Source organism: Taudactylus pleione, unplaced genomic scaffold (genome assembly GCF_031769625.1).
Source record: "Taudactylus pleione unplaced genomic scaffold, aTauple2 ptg000375l, whole genome shotgun sequence".
Lineage (NCBI taxonomy): Eukaryota > Metazoa > Chordata > Amphibia > Anura > Myobatrachidae > Taudactylus > Taudactylus pleione.
Genome location: NW_028284776.1, coordinates 1992094 through 2008919, shown reverse-complemented (window position 1 = coordinate 2008919; position 16826 = coordinate 1992094). Strand labels below are relative to the sequence as shown.

The 16826-nt window shown below is 41.4% G+C and overlaps 1 protein-coding gene across 1 annotated transcript in view; it reads right to left on the bottom strand.

Moving 5' to 3' along the window:
* The window catches only part of LOC148508161 (phosphatidylinositol 3,4,5-trisphosphate 5-phosphatase 2A-like), a 132473-nt gene that overhangs the window by 45758 nt on the left and 69889 nt on the right, over nt 1–16826 (bottom strand). The window contains exons 13-16 of the mRNA XM_088444976.1: nt 3636–3735; nt 1210–1295; nt 403–484; nt 24–107 (exon numbers count right to left, since the gene is read on the bottom strand). Of these exons, the coding sequence (XP_088301102.1) occupies nt 24–107; nt 403–484; nt 1210–1295; nt 3636–3735 (352 nt within the window). The remainder of the gene's footprint in view (nt 1–23; nt 108–402; nt 485–1209; nt 1296–3635; nt 3736–16826) is intronic.

Here is a 16826-nt window from a genome sequence, read left to right as displayed (position 1 = left end):
TAATCAGTCACTGTATATCATACCTCTCCGAGATAAACCATACAACCCAACCTGAAATGTGGCAAACACTGGAGAATGGTCGCTGGTCACAATGTCATCTGTACAACCTTTGAAAAAAGACACAAGTTACTTCTCAATATTTCAGCTAAACAGACACTAAAGGTGCTGGTAGCACACATGGACGATGGATGGGTGGCACATTTATGCTGTACAAATATAAATATGTACAATAAATACATAAACTAGACAGTAAAACATTCATATAGCTACAGCAAAGCAGGCATGTGCTTTCTTACATACAAGCAAAAAATCACTGCCCATAAGTCACATGTATAAATAGCGATAGTATACACATAAACTTAGACAAATGTTCCTGCTCAGCTTCTTGTCTCTGGATCTCACCATATGAGGTGCATTTAGTCTCTGTGTCTGGGTACGATGTCCACAGGATGCGGTCACTCCAGGCTGGGGCAAATGTCCGAGTCTGGGCAAAAACATACAGCGATCAAACAGCTGTGAGAAGACCATTATAGAGAATAAGGTAGGATTGGTGGAAAAAAAAAAGAACGACATGTAGAAGAAAGCACACTAAAGCATTTGTATGTAACATACTTTGATGGAAAGTGTAAATAATCAACTTATTAGCATTAACATGCTATGTTTGTATAAAATGTGTGATTAGTTATCAAATAATCCCCATGGTGGTCGCAGCACACACCATCTACCTACTAGAGCTGGAAGGAGAACAATATGTAAGCTATTTGAGAAGGGATATACTTCTCGATCTTGCATCACTTTGGTGGAGTGCAGAGATTTTGGCTTATAGCTTCATAGCTAACAAAGGCTCCCAGAAGTGTAAGTAAATTAGTAGATAGGAGCATGATCAGTGTTATAATTGCAGAAATAACATAAATGTATTGTCATCTATCAGATGCCATTCGTTTGCCTGCTAAGGTTTACGAGATGCAGTTTTAGCTGTTTTTGATAGGTAAAAAGAAATGCTAATTACTGTACCTTTGTTAAATGTGCAGTATCATATCAGGATAAAAGGATGTGCATTTCACATTCATGTTTCATATATGAACATTTCTATTATTTTGGTTTAACAGAATCAGCAATTTCAAAAATTGTCAGATAAAAATGCTGTAATACTGTTGAGACACAAATAAGCAGCACGAATGAGGAAGAAAGAGTCAGAAAATGACTTACTCCTGTCGTCTTGGTTTTCTGCAAATCATACACTCGCGAACCTTTCTCGTAGTGACAAGTGGGTGGAAAGGTGATTGCTTCCTCCTCTGTGAGTAATAGGTAAGAAATGCTAAAATATTAACAAGAAGTATAAATAAAGATGCATAAGTCAGTGACGTGCAGTGAGGTCAACGGCTGGGGAGGCACACATGGAGATGGTTCTGAGTGCTGAGGCCTGTCTCACCCCCTGCTCACTGTAACTCTTCCCTCACTACACTAAGCTTCAGTGTCTATTGATTCTCCTACCTGCATCACTGCGTCTTCTCTTGCTGCTGCTGGCTGAGCTACGATTTCTAAACACTGGAGTGCACTTCCTGGTCACATGGCACATCCAAGGTGTCCATCAGTGCTCGGCACGCCACCCATAATCAGAGCCATGCCTCTATTAGCTCTCTTTGTGTGCAGCTTACTGCCCATAGAGTGGCCCTGCCCCCAGTTCTGCAAGCAGTGTCTGACTACACAGAAGCGAGGCTGAGCTGTTGCTGCCTCATCTCTCATTTCCCTGCAGTCCCAGGGAGCTCCACAAAGCTGGTGAGTGTTAACTATAAAATGATTACAATAAACAAAGAAGACGTTTATAAGTTATATAAATATCTTCATTGTTTAATTCTAATCATTTTTATATCATATCTCAGAAGTATGACAGGGGAGGCTCTGCCTACCCTGACTGCACGTCCCTGGCTTAAGTCAAAGCACAAACTGAGTTTTGTATCAATGTGTTTGTGCAAAATGTTTGTGTATTAATGAGAAATATAATTAAAGTTTTAAAAAGTGCATGTATATAAAATATATAATTCTATATTACATTTTCATTAATTAAAACATCCACTATGGTAATGCAACATTTTGCAGTTTCTCCTTCAGGTGGTTTTCAGAGTCCTAAGTGAGTTCATGCCTGTATCTCTCATTTACATGTTATTCATTGTGTGCACGATTACACCAGCACATGTATGAAAATCCTTACAGCATGGCACATGACTGTCTGGGAAATAATCAGGCACAGAAGTGAGCTCTAGGTGACCAGCTCTGAATGCTTTGGTGACACTTAGCTACAAACTGCCCTTTTTTTTTATTACTCCTGCCCCTCATATAAGTGCCTATAAGACAGACTAAGGAAAGCAAGATCAAAGAGGTCCAGTACCTCACTAAGTAGGAGGGTAAGGAAATCACATTTTTTAACATTTGTCTATGCAATGTGACTTCACCTTTCTCAATGTTCATTTTGACAATGCTACCACCTATGTGAGTCAGGTTACATACCCAAGCCAAATCTTTGTAAAGAGATGAGACTGAAAGCTGTTAAATAAAAGGTAGCGAACCCACTCAATGTATAAATTACACTGATAACAGTAGGGAGCAGCTATCTATGCATGTTACATCCCATAAGTACATGTGCTGGAATAGGGACCAGCCATCTATGCATGTTACATCCCATGAGTGCATGTGCTGGAAGTAGGGACCAGCCATCTATGCATGTTACATCCCATGAGTGCATGTGCTGGAAGTAGGGACCAGCCATCTATGCATGTTACATCCCATAAGTACATGTGCTGGAAGTAGGGACCAGCCATCTATGCATGTTACATCCCATGAGTGCATGTGCAGGAAGTAGGGATCAGCTATCTATGCATGTTGCATCCCATGAGTGCATGTGCAGGAAGTAGGGAGCAGCTATCTATGCATGTTACAACCCATGAGTGCATGTGCTGGAAGTAGGGAGCAGCTATCTATGCATGTTACATCTCATGAGTGCATGTGCTGGAAGTAGGGACCAGATATCTATGCATGTTACATCCCATAACTACATGTGCTGGAAGTAGGGACCAGCCATCTATGCATGTTACATCCCATGAGTGCATGTGCTGGAAGTAGGGAGCAGCTATCTATGCATGTTACATCCCATGAGTGCATGTGCTGGAAGTAGGGATCAGCTATCTATGCATGTTACATCCCATGAGTGCATGTGCTGGAAGTAGGGAGCAGCTATCTATGCATGTTACATCCCATGAGTGCATGTGCTGGAAGTAGGGAGCAGCTATCCATGAATGTTACATCCCACGAGTGCATGTGCTGGAAGTAGGGAGCAGCTGTCTATACATGTTACATCCCATGAGTGCATGTACAGGAAGCTATGTAAACATACGTTGTCACTTACAGTGTATTATCTTTTGGGAGAGATGTATGTACAGTATTTTCAATAGGCTAAACAAAAAATCTTTCTGTATGCAGTTAGGAGGAATGGATTTACCATATGTGTAAACTGTGCATCATGTATCTGCAGGAGGAATAGATGTGCATGCCATTATTATACACAGGGGGCATTAGCCATGTACTGTATGTAATGTGTGTGCAATGTAGTATTAGTGGAAGATTGCAAAGCTTCTCACTAAATCCTAGGAAGATTTTCTTCCTCTCACGCTCCTGGTTCAGCTGATCCACGGGAAGCAGGAGTTGGTGTTGGCCGCTGTATATACACTGTAGCACATCCTGCATGCAAGGAAAAAAACCTGTCAGGTGCATTTATAGGAGAAAGAAGTACAGAATTTATTATATATCTCTAACTACAAGCCCCAGCATGTTCGGTCAGACAGCTGATAGGCTATGCTGGACCTTGTAACTTCACAACATCTGGAAAGCTGCAGGTTGTCCAGGTCATTGGCACATAGAATGCCTGTCTCCTAAGTAACAAAGCAATGCAGGTGTCTAAGTTTACCTGCACCAGGGTGAGATTAAATAAACAAAATATCTTAATGCAAAATTGTAATGGGAGTTCAAATACAAAGATTCCTTATTTGCGTTGCTCAAAAATATGTTTAGGTTTTAACTGTATTATTGGGTGAGCTTTACACCATAACCTGTGATAACAGTCGGAAAGAAAGGAGCGCTTGTGATGATTTAAAACTAAGCTGTCCTTTCTTTCCAACTGTTACATTGTTTCTATTTTAAAGTGAGCTATTACATTTTATATATTTTGTTTCAGTAGCGCAGCAGTACATATATTATTAACATAACCTGTGATAAGATGCCCACTGTTTGGCACTATTCTATTGCTGTTTATAGCTGCTGTTTCATTTTATTTTGTCAAAATTGCACCTCTAACTAATACAAATACATTGGCCCTCATTCAGAGCCACTCGCCAGCGGCAGTACGCTCGTTCCGAGCGATGTTCGCACATCTGCGCATGCGTACGGTTTTTAGTACGCATGCGCGAACCAGTCAGTGCGGCCGAAAATCGTTGGTACGCAATATAGCGAAGGCCTGCTATTTTGAGTGACAGAATGAGGCGTATGTGGGTGGAAACAGGGGAAGGTGCTTGAAAACGGGGAGTGGAGATCCGAACGCAGGCGTGCTTAAAGGTCAAAACGGGCGTTTTAAGGGAGTGCATAATTAATACAGCAGCATCATTGACCACGTCACTGGGTTTTTTTTAATTCAGAACTGCTTGCAAAATAGCGGTTGAAAACACCAACCACAAGAATAGCGAGCAGTTCATACGCTGTACGATGTACTCGATTAATCTAATAAATAGCGGACATGACGTATGGTGCGTGCGGCCAGGGGGCGTTTTTATCAAATAAACGAGCGTATGTTTTGCTCGCTCGTTCAGACTTAGAGGTGGGAACAGACTGCAATTTGCGAACGGATCATTTGAATAGCCACCCCTTGTTTTTGAACGAACGACCACAAATAACGAACGGCTCTGAATCAGGCCCATTGTCAGTAGAGGGAGTAGTCAGTGCACAGGTGTATACACATAGGCCCTCATTCAGAGCCGCACGTTACCAACAGTACGCTCGTTGCGTTCCGATGTTGACTAACCGCGCATGCGTCGGTGTTACACTGCGCATGTGCGTACGGCAGATTGCGAGCTTTTTTTCTCTCGTTCCTAAAATAGCGTACAGGAAGTGACATGTCAAATGTGATTGACAGAACAGGGCGTTTTTGGGTGTTGACGGGGGTGGAGATGGAAAAACGCAGGCGTGGCGAGGCGTTTTTGGGGCGTACATACATTAGCAGATGCGAACGTCAAATGTGTTCGGACCGTCACATACGTCACTGGAACATCCTCTTTCCCTTCAAAATGCTCGCACAGTTTAGGGTCTGGATTACTCGACCACATTGGCGATGGCCTTCTCCTCCGTCCCGGGACTCCATGATGTTGCAGCGATTAATCGCGGGTGGTCACAAAAGCAATTAGTGTTGTATTGAAAACCGGCTTGGTATGTGTTTGGAAAGCAGTTTATTGGGATAGCACAAAACCGTATGCAGGTCGAAATCATACCTGCTAATGTCAGGATTACACAATCAATTGGCGTACATTTTTTGGGGGGTTTTTTGGCCTCAATTTGTTGTTTATGGCCTATTGTGACAATAATGTCATCATGTTTTAATTAGCTCCCCTTTTTTTTTTTAATGTGGAATTTGCATCGTTATGTGTTTTTTTAAACGTTCCTTCAAGAGGCCGTTTTTTTTAAAAAATGAAATGGTTTTTGGTGTCCTTTTTTGCCTTTAGGGCCAGGATTAAATGTAACCCATTTGTACAATAATGTCACAATACAATGTCAGATTTTTATCATAAATTTATTGTTTAAACACAAACCAATTGGCATAATATTTATTTATTTTTTTTTCTGGCAAAGATACTTTTTATCAAAAATAAATAATCAATAACTGCTAACATAAACGTACAAAAATAAATTAAAAACATTTCACAAGAAAGGAGAGGGAAGTTTTGACCAGAAAGGAATATGAGCCAAGCACAGAAGGAGTGTGGGAAAAGTCGCCATTGCTGTCACCATTTTTTCGCCCGTTTGGATGGGGGAGGGTGGGCGCCAGACCGGGTCCGGGATGCCATCGGGCTGGCCTGTCCAGAGGCAGATGTTGTGGCCTCTGGACTAGGCACAGGGCTAGGCACATTTGGAGGATTGGCTGATGTTGTGCCAGAGGTGGAGGATCCTGATGTTCCGGCAGGAAGAGAGGTCGGCTCCACCATGTGCTGGCGAACGAGCTGCTCCAGGGCATCGGCGATGCGGATGTTGGCCCTGGTATTTTCCGCCAGGGCCTGACCAATGGTCACGTTGGCCGCAGCATTTTGCTCCAGGGCCTCAGCCACCCGTATCAGACTGGCGTCCATCCTCTGCAGAATCTCCGTATGGAAATCCGATTTGAAATTGAGTTCTGTGAGGAGGCCCACTGCCTGCGAGGGGGCACGCCCTGGACTGGCTTCTGCAGGGTCCTCAGCCAGATGTACTGGTTCCTCCCCTGCAGAGCCAGCAGAAATTCTGCGGCCAAGGCTTCCCTCTGGAGCAGACTCATCCGCCTGTGTCTCTGTTGGAAAAATGAGAAAAGAGTCACATTAGAATCTACATATTGGCACAATAGCATTTCAGAGTTGGTGACATCACAATACTTACCTGGGCCAACATGAGGAGCCGCAAAGTCTGGCATGTCCCTATCCATGTTGGACACGCCAAACACCTCCACAGGCTGCACACACCCCTGTGCCAGCTCTTCTAAATCCGTCAACTCCAATGACACAGGGGTGGGACCCCCACCTGTCCCCCTTGCATGCCTAGCCCTGTCCGCGAGTTTTTGCTTTAGGCGATATTTGAAGTCGCCCCATCTGTGGGGAAAAATGGAATCCATTATCTTTTGGTTTAAAATGGGGTTTGTTTTTAGGGGGGGCAAGGGTTTACTTACCGCCGTTTGACATCCCGGGCTAGACGGACATAATCACCCACTCTATTGACAGCAACGGCTACCTCTTCCCACATTCTCCACTTCTGGCTTAGACTCATATTCCTGTCTGCCTGTGGCAGGATGTCCACACACTTCTGGATCAAAACCTCCATCTCCTTTCTTGTGAAATGTGGCTGCCTTTTTTTTTTGCCCGCTTTGGCCGGAATACTGGGCCCAGCAGCCTCTTCCATGTCATCCTCCTCACCTATTTGTGTAAATGTACAGAATTCACAAAATCACAACTTGCCTAATCTTATGTTTCAAATTAATCGTTGATAGAAAATGCATGAAAGACTTACCGCCTGACTCTTGGGCATTTTTTCCCTGGTCTGTCGCCATGTCTGAGGTCCAAACAAGAAATACACCAGAATTTGAATGTGTTTTCGAGACGTATTTATACATGCGTCCTTATTTTGCGGCCGCATCATTGATTGTGCGGCCCTATGATCCCTCCTTAATTTGTGCGGGAAACGAAACACTATTTATGGCTTGGTGTGTCTCAAGTCGAGGTGGCGTTTTTGGATTGTTGGAGGTTATCTTGGCTGGAGTTTATTGATTGCGTAGAAAGGAGTTGGCGGTTGGAGATTCGTTTGTTGGTTAGATTTGCGTTTTTTTTTCCGTTATCTTTGTTGGTTTATATTTTTGGGACCTCGTTTCTTGATTTGGTAAGTTTTGTGAAGTCTAACTTTTGTTCAATTGTTGTTTCATTGTGTTTCGTATATTTTGTAATTTTTGGATCCCTAATTTCTTCTATTTTAGATTTTGTTTATTTTCGACCCCAAAGACCTTTTGATTTTGCATCTTAGATATTTGCTCTTGGTAAGTCCATTTTTTATCTTGTATTAGCGAACTAATTAGCGCATTTTTAGTAGTTACTCTTGTGACTTGTATTAGCGAACTAATTAGCGCATTTTTAGTAGTTACTCTTGTGACTTGTATTAGCGAACTAATTAGCGCATTTTAAACATCTTAATAATCATTCTAACTTTTTGGTGGTTTATCTTTCGCTTTTTGAGCCAACATTTCGACCTGTTTTGATGTACTGTGTTAAATGTCGCTTTGCGGTTTTGCTAAATGGGTGTTTGGCATATTTTAACTTTGGTCTAGCACAAAATGTATAAACAAAAATGCACAGAGTGAAATGTGTCAAGTAATTTTGGTGTTTATTTTCAGTTTGGACGTATCATGACAATACCCCGGCATGTAAGCAGCAATGGATGGTATCATCAAGCTAAGTTGTTTTAATATAGTTTTGGGGTGGGTCAAAAGCCTTACTTTGCAATCTTTGAATTTCAGGTTGATCTGGGGCGGATTGTTCTGGCCATGCTCCCGGAAGCCGACCAACCTCAATCTCATCCCAGGCGTAGGCATCGTAGGCATGCAAGGCCCCAGATATTTCGAACACGTGTCACCCTTTTTGGAATGCCCGATGATGAGGTTTTAAGACGCTACCGTCTACCTCCCAAAATCATCATAGACACTCTCTCATTAATAGAAAGTGATCTTGAGCGGCAAATTGACAGTCCAACAGCAATACCACCACTGACGCAATTTATGGCGGTGTTACATTTCTGTGCCTCAGGATCATTTCAAACAATGGTGGGAATAGTGGCGGGCATCTCCCAATCCTCCTTTTCCCGGATCCTGAGGGCAGTGATGGAGGCACTTTTCAAGCACCTCCATCATTTTATTCAAATGCCTTTGGATATGGGTGCCCTTAGTGTGGCCAAGGCCAATTTTTACCAAATAGCTGGCTTCCCACACATCATAGGGGTTGTGGATGGTACTCACATACCACTTCAGCCTCCAGCACGGCTGGAGGCAATATTTAGAAACAGGAAACACTATCACTCCCTGAATGTAATGGTGGTATGTGATGCCTCCCTCCAGATCCTGTCCCTGAATGCTAAATTACCAGGAAGTGCACATGACTCCTTCGTCATCCGGCAATCAGGGATATGGCAGAAATTAACCAACCTACAAGCTGGTGATGCGTGGCTTCTGGGTAAGTGTAGACCTTTAGTACATAACAATGTTAAGCTTGATACACAGTGTTCCTGATGTTGTCTCTTATTTTTCACAGGAGACAGTGGATACCCTTGCATGTCCTGGCTGCTCACTCCTTATTTGGCTCCCACACCAGGCCCACAAAGTGAGTATAATTCCGCACTTACAGCCACCAGGCAAGTGGTGGAGCGCTGTATCGGCCTTTTAAAAGGCCGATTCAGATGCCTCCACCGCTCTGGTGGCGAGCTCATGTATTTGCCGGATATGGTGTCGAAAATTGTGGTCCTGTGTGGGATATTTCACAACATCGCCATAAGGAGTGGTGTCCCAATGCAGCCAGAGGATGCCTTACCTGAGGATGGCCCCCCCGAGGTTGGTCAGAGGTCAGTATGTGGGGGGGCCATACGCGATGATGTGGTGGCCAGATTTTTTAGGTAAGTTTGACCAAAACTACAGTGTTTATACCTAATGTGTTTGTGTTTGTTTGCGAACATCTAATTTATTTTTATTTTTTTCACCATCTTCTGTTTGTTCACATAATCTTTGCCACTCCAACGCTCACTACTTCCTGCTACCCTTACCAAACCTGGATCTGGTGATTTTGGGCATATATTCTGGAACCCATATCGCAACGCCATGTTTGTGGAATCATGTTGGCATGGTCCTTCGTCAACCAGTTCTTGATTGTTTTTTTTATTTAAATATTTTATTTGTATGTGTTGTATTTGAGATTATCACTGTTTTTTTTTTTTGGGAGTGACCACTTTGATTTCTCATTTATGTTGTGAATAAATGTTTGGAGAGTGAAATGGTCTTCCTTTTTTTGGACGTTAACAGCAAGTGTAACCAGGTTAACACACCTTACATTTGACTAAGGGGTAATCCAGTACTGACACCAGTTGATGTAAACTGAAATATGTTTTCAGGTTCCCAACCCACACCAAAAGGAAGCCTGTCCAAACCTTTGGATTTGGAAGATTGGCCTAAGCAGCTTGCACACCAACTAGGAACCTGTAAAATGTCGAAATATCTCATTGACACTACACCCAAAAAGGGAAATTACATTGTTACTGTTATGTGTTTCTTGTGGCTGTTTAACATACAAATACAAAACACAATCTAACTTTTAAAAAAGGGAAATCCTTGCAGGAACAGTCTACTTATGTCAGGGAAAACTATTTTTGTTTTGGAAAAAAAGAATGAGCCAGAACGTATATTAGAACTTAAAAATTTATTTAGAAAACGAAAATAAACAAAAAAAACTACTGGCGAAGGATGCCAGACAGCCGGTCAAGGCCCACAAGAATGCCAATGACATGTTGGCGCATCTGGGCAACACATTCGTCCACCTCTTGTCGACGCCTCTGTTCCTCTGTGGGTGAGAAAAGTGTGTGGATTAATAAAACAATAGGGAATCCACATTAAAAAAACAAAAACACAACGAAATCACTCCTAAACCTAAAAAAAAGAAACCAAAACAAAAAGGGGGTGCTGCCAAAAATACAAGGCCTATGTACAAATTCCCACAGGTGTGATATGTGTATGTTGAAATCAGCAGGAAGAGGTAAAGGCAAACTGCTAAATCACCAAAAGTAAACCAAACAAGCACGAATAAAGGCACGACACATGATTACATACAAACAGTTTGTGGTTAAAAAAAATGAGAAAGAAAAACATACCGGGAGCCAAAACGGGAGCTCCGGAAGTCCCTCCATGTTCTTCCTCGGAGGAGCCTTCATTCCCCAAAGAACGGGGAGGGGTAATGACGGACTCCGGGGAGGGGGTAATTGGAAGAGGGGTGGGTGGAGGAGAGGGGGAAGTGGGACGGAGGGGAAGGAGGCCCGACAGTTCCGGGAGAGGGTCTTGGAAGGCTGGGGAGGAGTGGGGTATAGGGGAAATATTTGGGGTGGAGTGTTGGCTGGGGGTTGGGGATAGTGGCCGGGAACGCCGTCTGGCCGGATGGCTGTCCACCTAAAATATGTCAAACAAATTGAGGTTAGTTTCTGGCCAAATCCGGGGCCCAAATAAAAAAAAAAAAACCACCAACAAAAAACATGCAAATAGGAGTAGAATGAAAAAAACAGAAATAGAGGGAAAACATGCACACGCAGATATGAGGACAAATAATAAATAGGACAGACAGGAAAACATGCACACGCAGATATGAGGACAAATAATAAATAGGACAGACAGGAAAACATGCACACGCAGATATGAGGACAAATAATAAATAGGACAGACAGGAAAACATGCACACGCAGTTTGCCCCACAAACACAAACATGAAAACCACAATACATAACACTTACTTTCCAGTATCTGCATGCGAAAGCATGCCAGCAAGCGGGGCGTTCGCCGTTGCAGGTCTGACCACCTGCGCTCCAGCTGCCCGATGTTGCGGCGTGAACCTAAGGACCGCAGGTGGGACCGTGCCTCCGCATACGCGGAGCGCTTCTGCCGGTTGGTGATGGGTGGAGGCTGGCTGGTGATACGGCGATCCATCACCTCCGTAAGCACCAGCAGCTCGCGCCTGGTGAATGCGGAGGCTCTCATGATGGCAATGGAGTTTTTCATACAAAACATTTTTGATAAAGTGTGCAAAAAATTTATGATTGGCTAATGTATTTTGGAAATTAACAGGAGCAATTTTATTGGTTAGTGTATGAGTCATGTGTTCAACAGGGCCAGAAATCTCTGGAGAGTTATGATAGGCTTGATGCAGTGACATGCGTTTGCAAATTTAAATAAAGAAATGATCCCGGAAAATATGCGAGGATCCACAGCAATAGAACAATTGTTTAATTGTGGTTCACATGTTTTTTGAACAATAAAAGCGAATGTTCCATCCGTACGTATTCTGCGGGTAAACACAAACACGGACAAGAGTAAAGTTTCTTGCATTGTGTTGAAAAAAAAAAACAATTAAGCTAATTGATACATTGATTGGCATGATACGATTGAGGGAGGTAGGCAGAATAAAGGAGCAGGTAATCGACATCTGACAAGGCCACTTCCGGTTTCACTTGTGCGTGCGTTCCCTTCAAGCCATTTCGGGGATGTACGCTCGCTATTTCGCACGCTCGTTAGTTAGAGGAGGGGTCGCCTGAGTTTAGGGAGGAATTTTAGATGCGAAAGAAAATACGAGCGAGCCATTGAATTTAAATAATTTTGTACGTACGCCTAACGTACGTGCGCCCGCTTGCGAGTGGGTCTGAATGAGGGCCATAATCAGTTGATGTGGCAAACTTATTTTATATAGCCGAGAATATACAGGATATTGTAATGGTGATCTGTTTATTAAAGAATGTAGTAAAAGTTAAGTTTTAGAATTAATGAATTTTTGAGTGCCCCCAAACAAGAGTTTCTTTTTTCCTTTTTCTTATGTAATACACATACATGTAAACTGACTAGCATAACAATGGCTATGAATATATAAACATACAGTAGTTTTGCTGCTGTAACATATTCATGGAAAAACCACATTTACTATAATTTATAAAAACCACATTTACTTCTTTGCTGAAAAAAGGCATATTCAGTGCTCTGTCTGATTTTCTGCATTATTGCAGATTTTGATCTAGAAAGAACCTCAAGTAAAATAATTACATTTACCTTTGACACTTATTTAATTTATTCTTGAATGTAAGTAACACAATACCCGATGCCCTATGAGTTTTTCTTCAGCTCAACAGTCATCAGCTGGTTACATTACTTAGCAGCAATATTATAACCAAACATGTGCTTTAATTGTATTCTTCTAGTGCAGAGAAATTCTATACCTCTTTTATACTGATGACCCAAGAAACACACTAGTCTATCAATCTGTGAATTTCCCGGGTCTCAGTCCTTGACCCTGGTACAGAGCACAGTCGAATGGGCCTCATTTATCAATGAGTTTTATCACTCACAACGAGTGATAAAACTTGCTGTGTATGATAATGGTGCTCTATCCAATCAGCTCCCAACTGTCATCTGTTTGAAAAATGACAGTTGGGAGCTGACTGGCTTGAGCACCATTTACCATCTGCAACGTGTTTTATCACCTATTGTGAGTGACAAAATTTGTTGATAAATGAGGCCTTATAGACTAGACTTGGGTCGGTGCGCATGCATTGGCAAAAATCGGGCATTTAGGCTATGTGTGAAAGGGGTACAAGACAACTCTTCTTTGCTGAAAAACCTGAACCTAGCTACATTTGTTAGTTTCTGAGTAAGAACTGACTGTTTTATTTCCTGCCACATTATATCAATAAGGTTTAATTCTTGACTTTGTAATATGTCATATCTTGTTCTGCAACCATTCTGGTGTAACTTGTTTAAATATTTCCAACCATTTTCTTGATCAGCTTTTACTTACGGATAGATCAGCAGATATTCTTCTGCAGAATCCTCTCATCTTGAGCTTAATAGATCCTTCAATTAACTTAATGATACTATTTTTCATCTGATGTAATATCAGAGCTCTCCTTGTAACATGAGCACTTGCAAATTGTAACAGTATGTTAAAAACCCACTTGCTGCTCTTCTATATTACCTCTTTAATGGATGAATGGATCCATTGATGTTGAAATCAATATTTTGGTGTGTTTTATTTATATAACTTGTGAGTTCAAGAGAAGACCAATATTACTAATAAGTAGGGATGTGCTCCGACCCCCGTATTTTGGTTTTGGATCTGTATCTCCTTATGGTTTTGCTAAAATGCCCCTTGTGTGTTTTGGTTTTGGATTTTTTTTTAAATGATAGAAACTGCTAATATCACATAATTTGGGATATTTTTGTTCCTACAGTATTGTTAACCTCAATAACATTATTTTTTTACTAATTTCCAGTCAATTTAGACCACCTCACAGCTCACAATATTGTTTTCATCCGGTTTAGGCCCAAAATTTGCACCAAGCTAGCTGGCTGACTAAGCTAAGCGGCAGCAGTGGGCGGCACAAACACGTGGCAGTTCAACTTCCAACATGGCACATAAGGAAACAAATGTTTTTATTATTCAAGAGGCCTGAGGGAGTTGGAGTATGTATATAGTTGAAGGCAGGTAAAGGAAGATTTGATTAGTAGTAAATTTAATAAATTTTTTTGATTCCGAAGCAAATTTATGAGGGAGGAGCCCCAGAAGAATCCTTGAGCGCTTTGCTTGCTGCTGCTGCTGGGAATGGATTTTCACCCCAGAAGGGGACCAGGAAGACTACTAGTAGTACTTTAAAAAACAACTGACTGTTAAAAAATCCTTTGCAAGGGGGAGCAAGTATGACAGCAGTCACCCAGTTGCATAGTGGATCACTGATGCCATAACATCTATGCTGGTATTAGATGTGCACCCAATACCCGCCAATAATGCAGTGGGTTTTAGAAAGTTAATTGAGGTCCTGTGACCCTGCTACCAAATCCCATCAAGATTCCACTTCACTAGAAAATCAATTCCCAACCTGTACAGAGACATTAAAAAAACTAAATTAGTGGCTTCCAAAATGCCATTGTACCTACTGTCCACTTAACCACAGATATGTGGACAAGCTGAACAGAGTAAACGCAAGATTTAAGATACAAGGTTTAAGTCATACGTTGTGTCTTTCTCCCCAAAGGACACAGATTTGAAGAGTTGCAAAGAGCTGTTGGTAAGCAAATTGTCAGCTTAAGTGGCACGTGATGCAGTGATGGATTCTCCTTCAGTTTCTCCAGCAAGTGCATCTGCCGAGAAAAAATTAAACTTTCCCAAAAGACCCACTGGTGATGCAGATAGTCAACACAAAACACAAAAATTTTTTGAATGGATGCACTGCAGATGACATAACAGGGAGGAGATTCCTAGATGGTTAAGGTTCCTACCTCTACTTACTATGGCTTTACAAACGGTATAGATGACTTGACAATTGTTGCCGGCTTTGGGTAGAAATAATTCCACACATAAGAAGTGGATTTTTTTGTCTTGTGCCCAGGCATGACAATGGTCTTTTCTTTACCATGGGCAATAACTGTTTCTTCCACTAGTGCCTGATTTACTCAAACAACATCCTCAACAACAACATCCCTATTAGCGTAAGTTACACAAATATCCTGCTCATCCAGGTGCACTTCCACAAAAGCATCCTCGATTTATATGTCAGCATGTTCACTTATTCTTACATCATCATAAGAGGCCGAACCACCAGTCATAAATAAAGACCAAGGCCTTAACCTTTCCTTGCCACTTCATGTGGTGAAAGCCATATTGACAATTTTATGTCTTTCTGTAGCTAACTTTCCCTTTGAGGTTTTTTTCTTTACCACTGCAAAAGATTGGTTCTTGATTTTAGATGCCCTGACTTAAGCCCTGTATGCCCTTGGGAATCGGCTTTAGTAGATTATGTAGATGGACTAGTATCATTATGACTGGTGGCACTGGCAGCAGCTCCAACACTAGTATGTGATACCTGCTCTCCTCTCAACTGATCATTCTCCATATCAACAAACCTGAATGAAGTGGATTACAGCACACATGTCAATTTGTACCAATTTTAAATATTACACTACGGTATCAATGATCTACAGTGTCACAAGATTTTTTATGAATAAGAAAAGAATAACACGCTGCACTGCCACTTAGTGTCACAAGATTATTTCTGAATAAGAAAAACACACTGTGATACCACTTACAGTGTCACAAGATTATTTATGAATAAGAAAAAAATAACACACTGCACTGCCACTTACAGTGTCACAATATTATTTATGAATAAGAATAATATACTGCAGTACCACTTACAGTGTCACAAGATTATTTATGAATAAGAAAAGAATAACACACTGCGCTGCCACTTAGTGTCACAATATTTTTTTATGAATAAGAAAAGAATAACACACTGCGCTGCCACTTATGTTTAATATATTATTGCATGTTATTTAGCACTTTGTTGTGGTCTTGTAGTCGGCATGTAGACTAATCATTTATTCATGATTGAGGAAAGAAGTGCAAAGTTGAATATTAGACTGCGCTACCAAGATTTTTTATGAGTAAAACATTGAGCTACCACTTACAGTGTCAGAATATTTTTTATGAATAAGAATAATCAGAATCATCTTTATTGATCAAGTATAGAGCTGTATACCTGGAATTTAGCTCCAGTTTGCTGCACGCCACGAGCTCACATGGAATGACAATTTACAATCCAGTCATAAAACATAAGACAATACATAAGTAACAAATACCAAAAGAAGAATGCCCTATTTAAAATACTACCACAAAAAAATTGTGCAAACCCTGCCTTTAATTATTCAACAAGCTAATACACTACTGGAAAAAAGCTATTTTGGTGTCTAGAAGTTTTTACAGGCAATGCCCTTTTTCACGCTGGCTGACAAAAGCAGTTTAAACAAGCAAAACCCAGGATGCGACTGGTCCCTCACAATATTTATTGCCCGCTTCCTTACCCTAGACAAATACAATTCCTGCACTGAAGGGAGATCTACCCCAATAATCCTTTCGGCAGACTTACAAACCTTTGAAGCCTTAGCCTATCTTTTTCAGTTGCTGAACCAAACCAAACTATAACAGAGAAACATAGCACCAACTCGATTATAGCAGAGTAAAAAAGAGTCAACAGCTCTCGGGGGAGATTGAACTTTTTAAGCTCCCGTAGTAAAAATAATCTTTGCTGATATTTTTTCACAATAACATTAATATTAGGTCCCCACTTAAGGTCGCATGAAATTGTAGACCCCAGAAACTTAAAAGAGTCCACAATAGATACAACATTGCCCTCTATCATAAGTGGGGACACAGGAACAGAATTTCTCCTAAAATCCACAACCATTTCTACGGTTTTAAGCGGATTTAACTCTAGGTT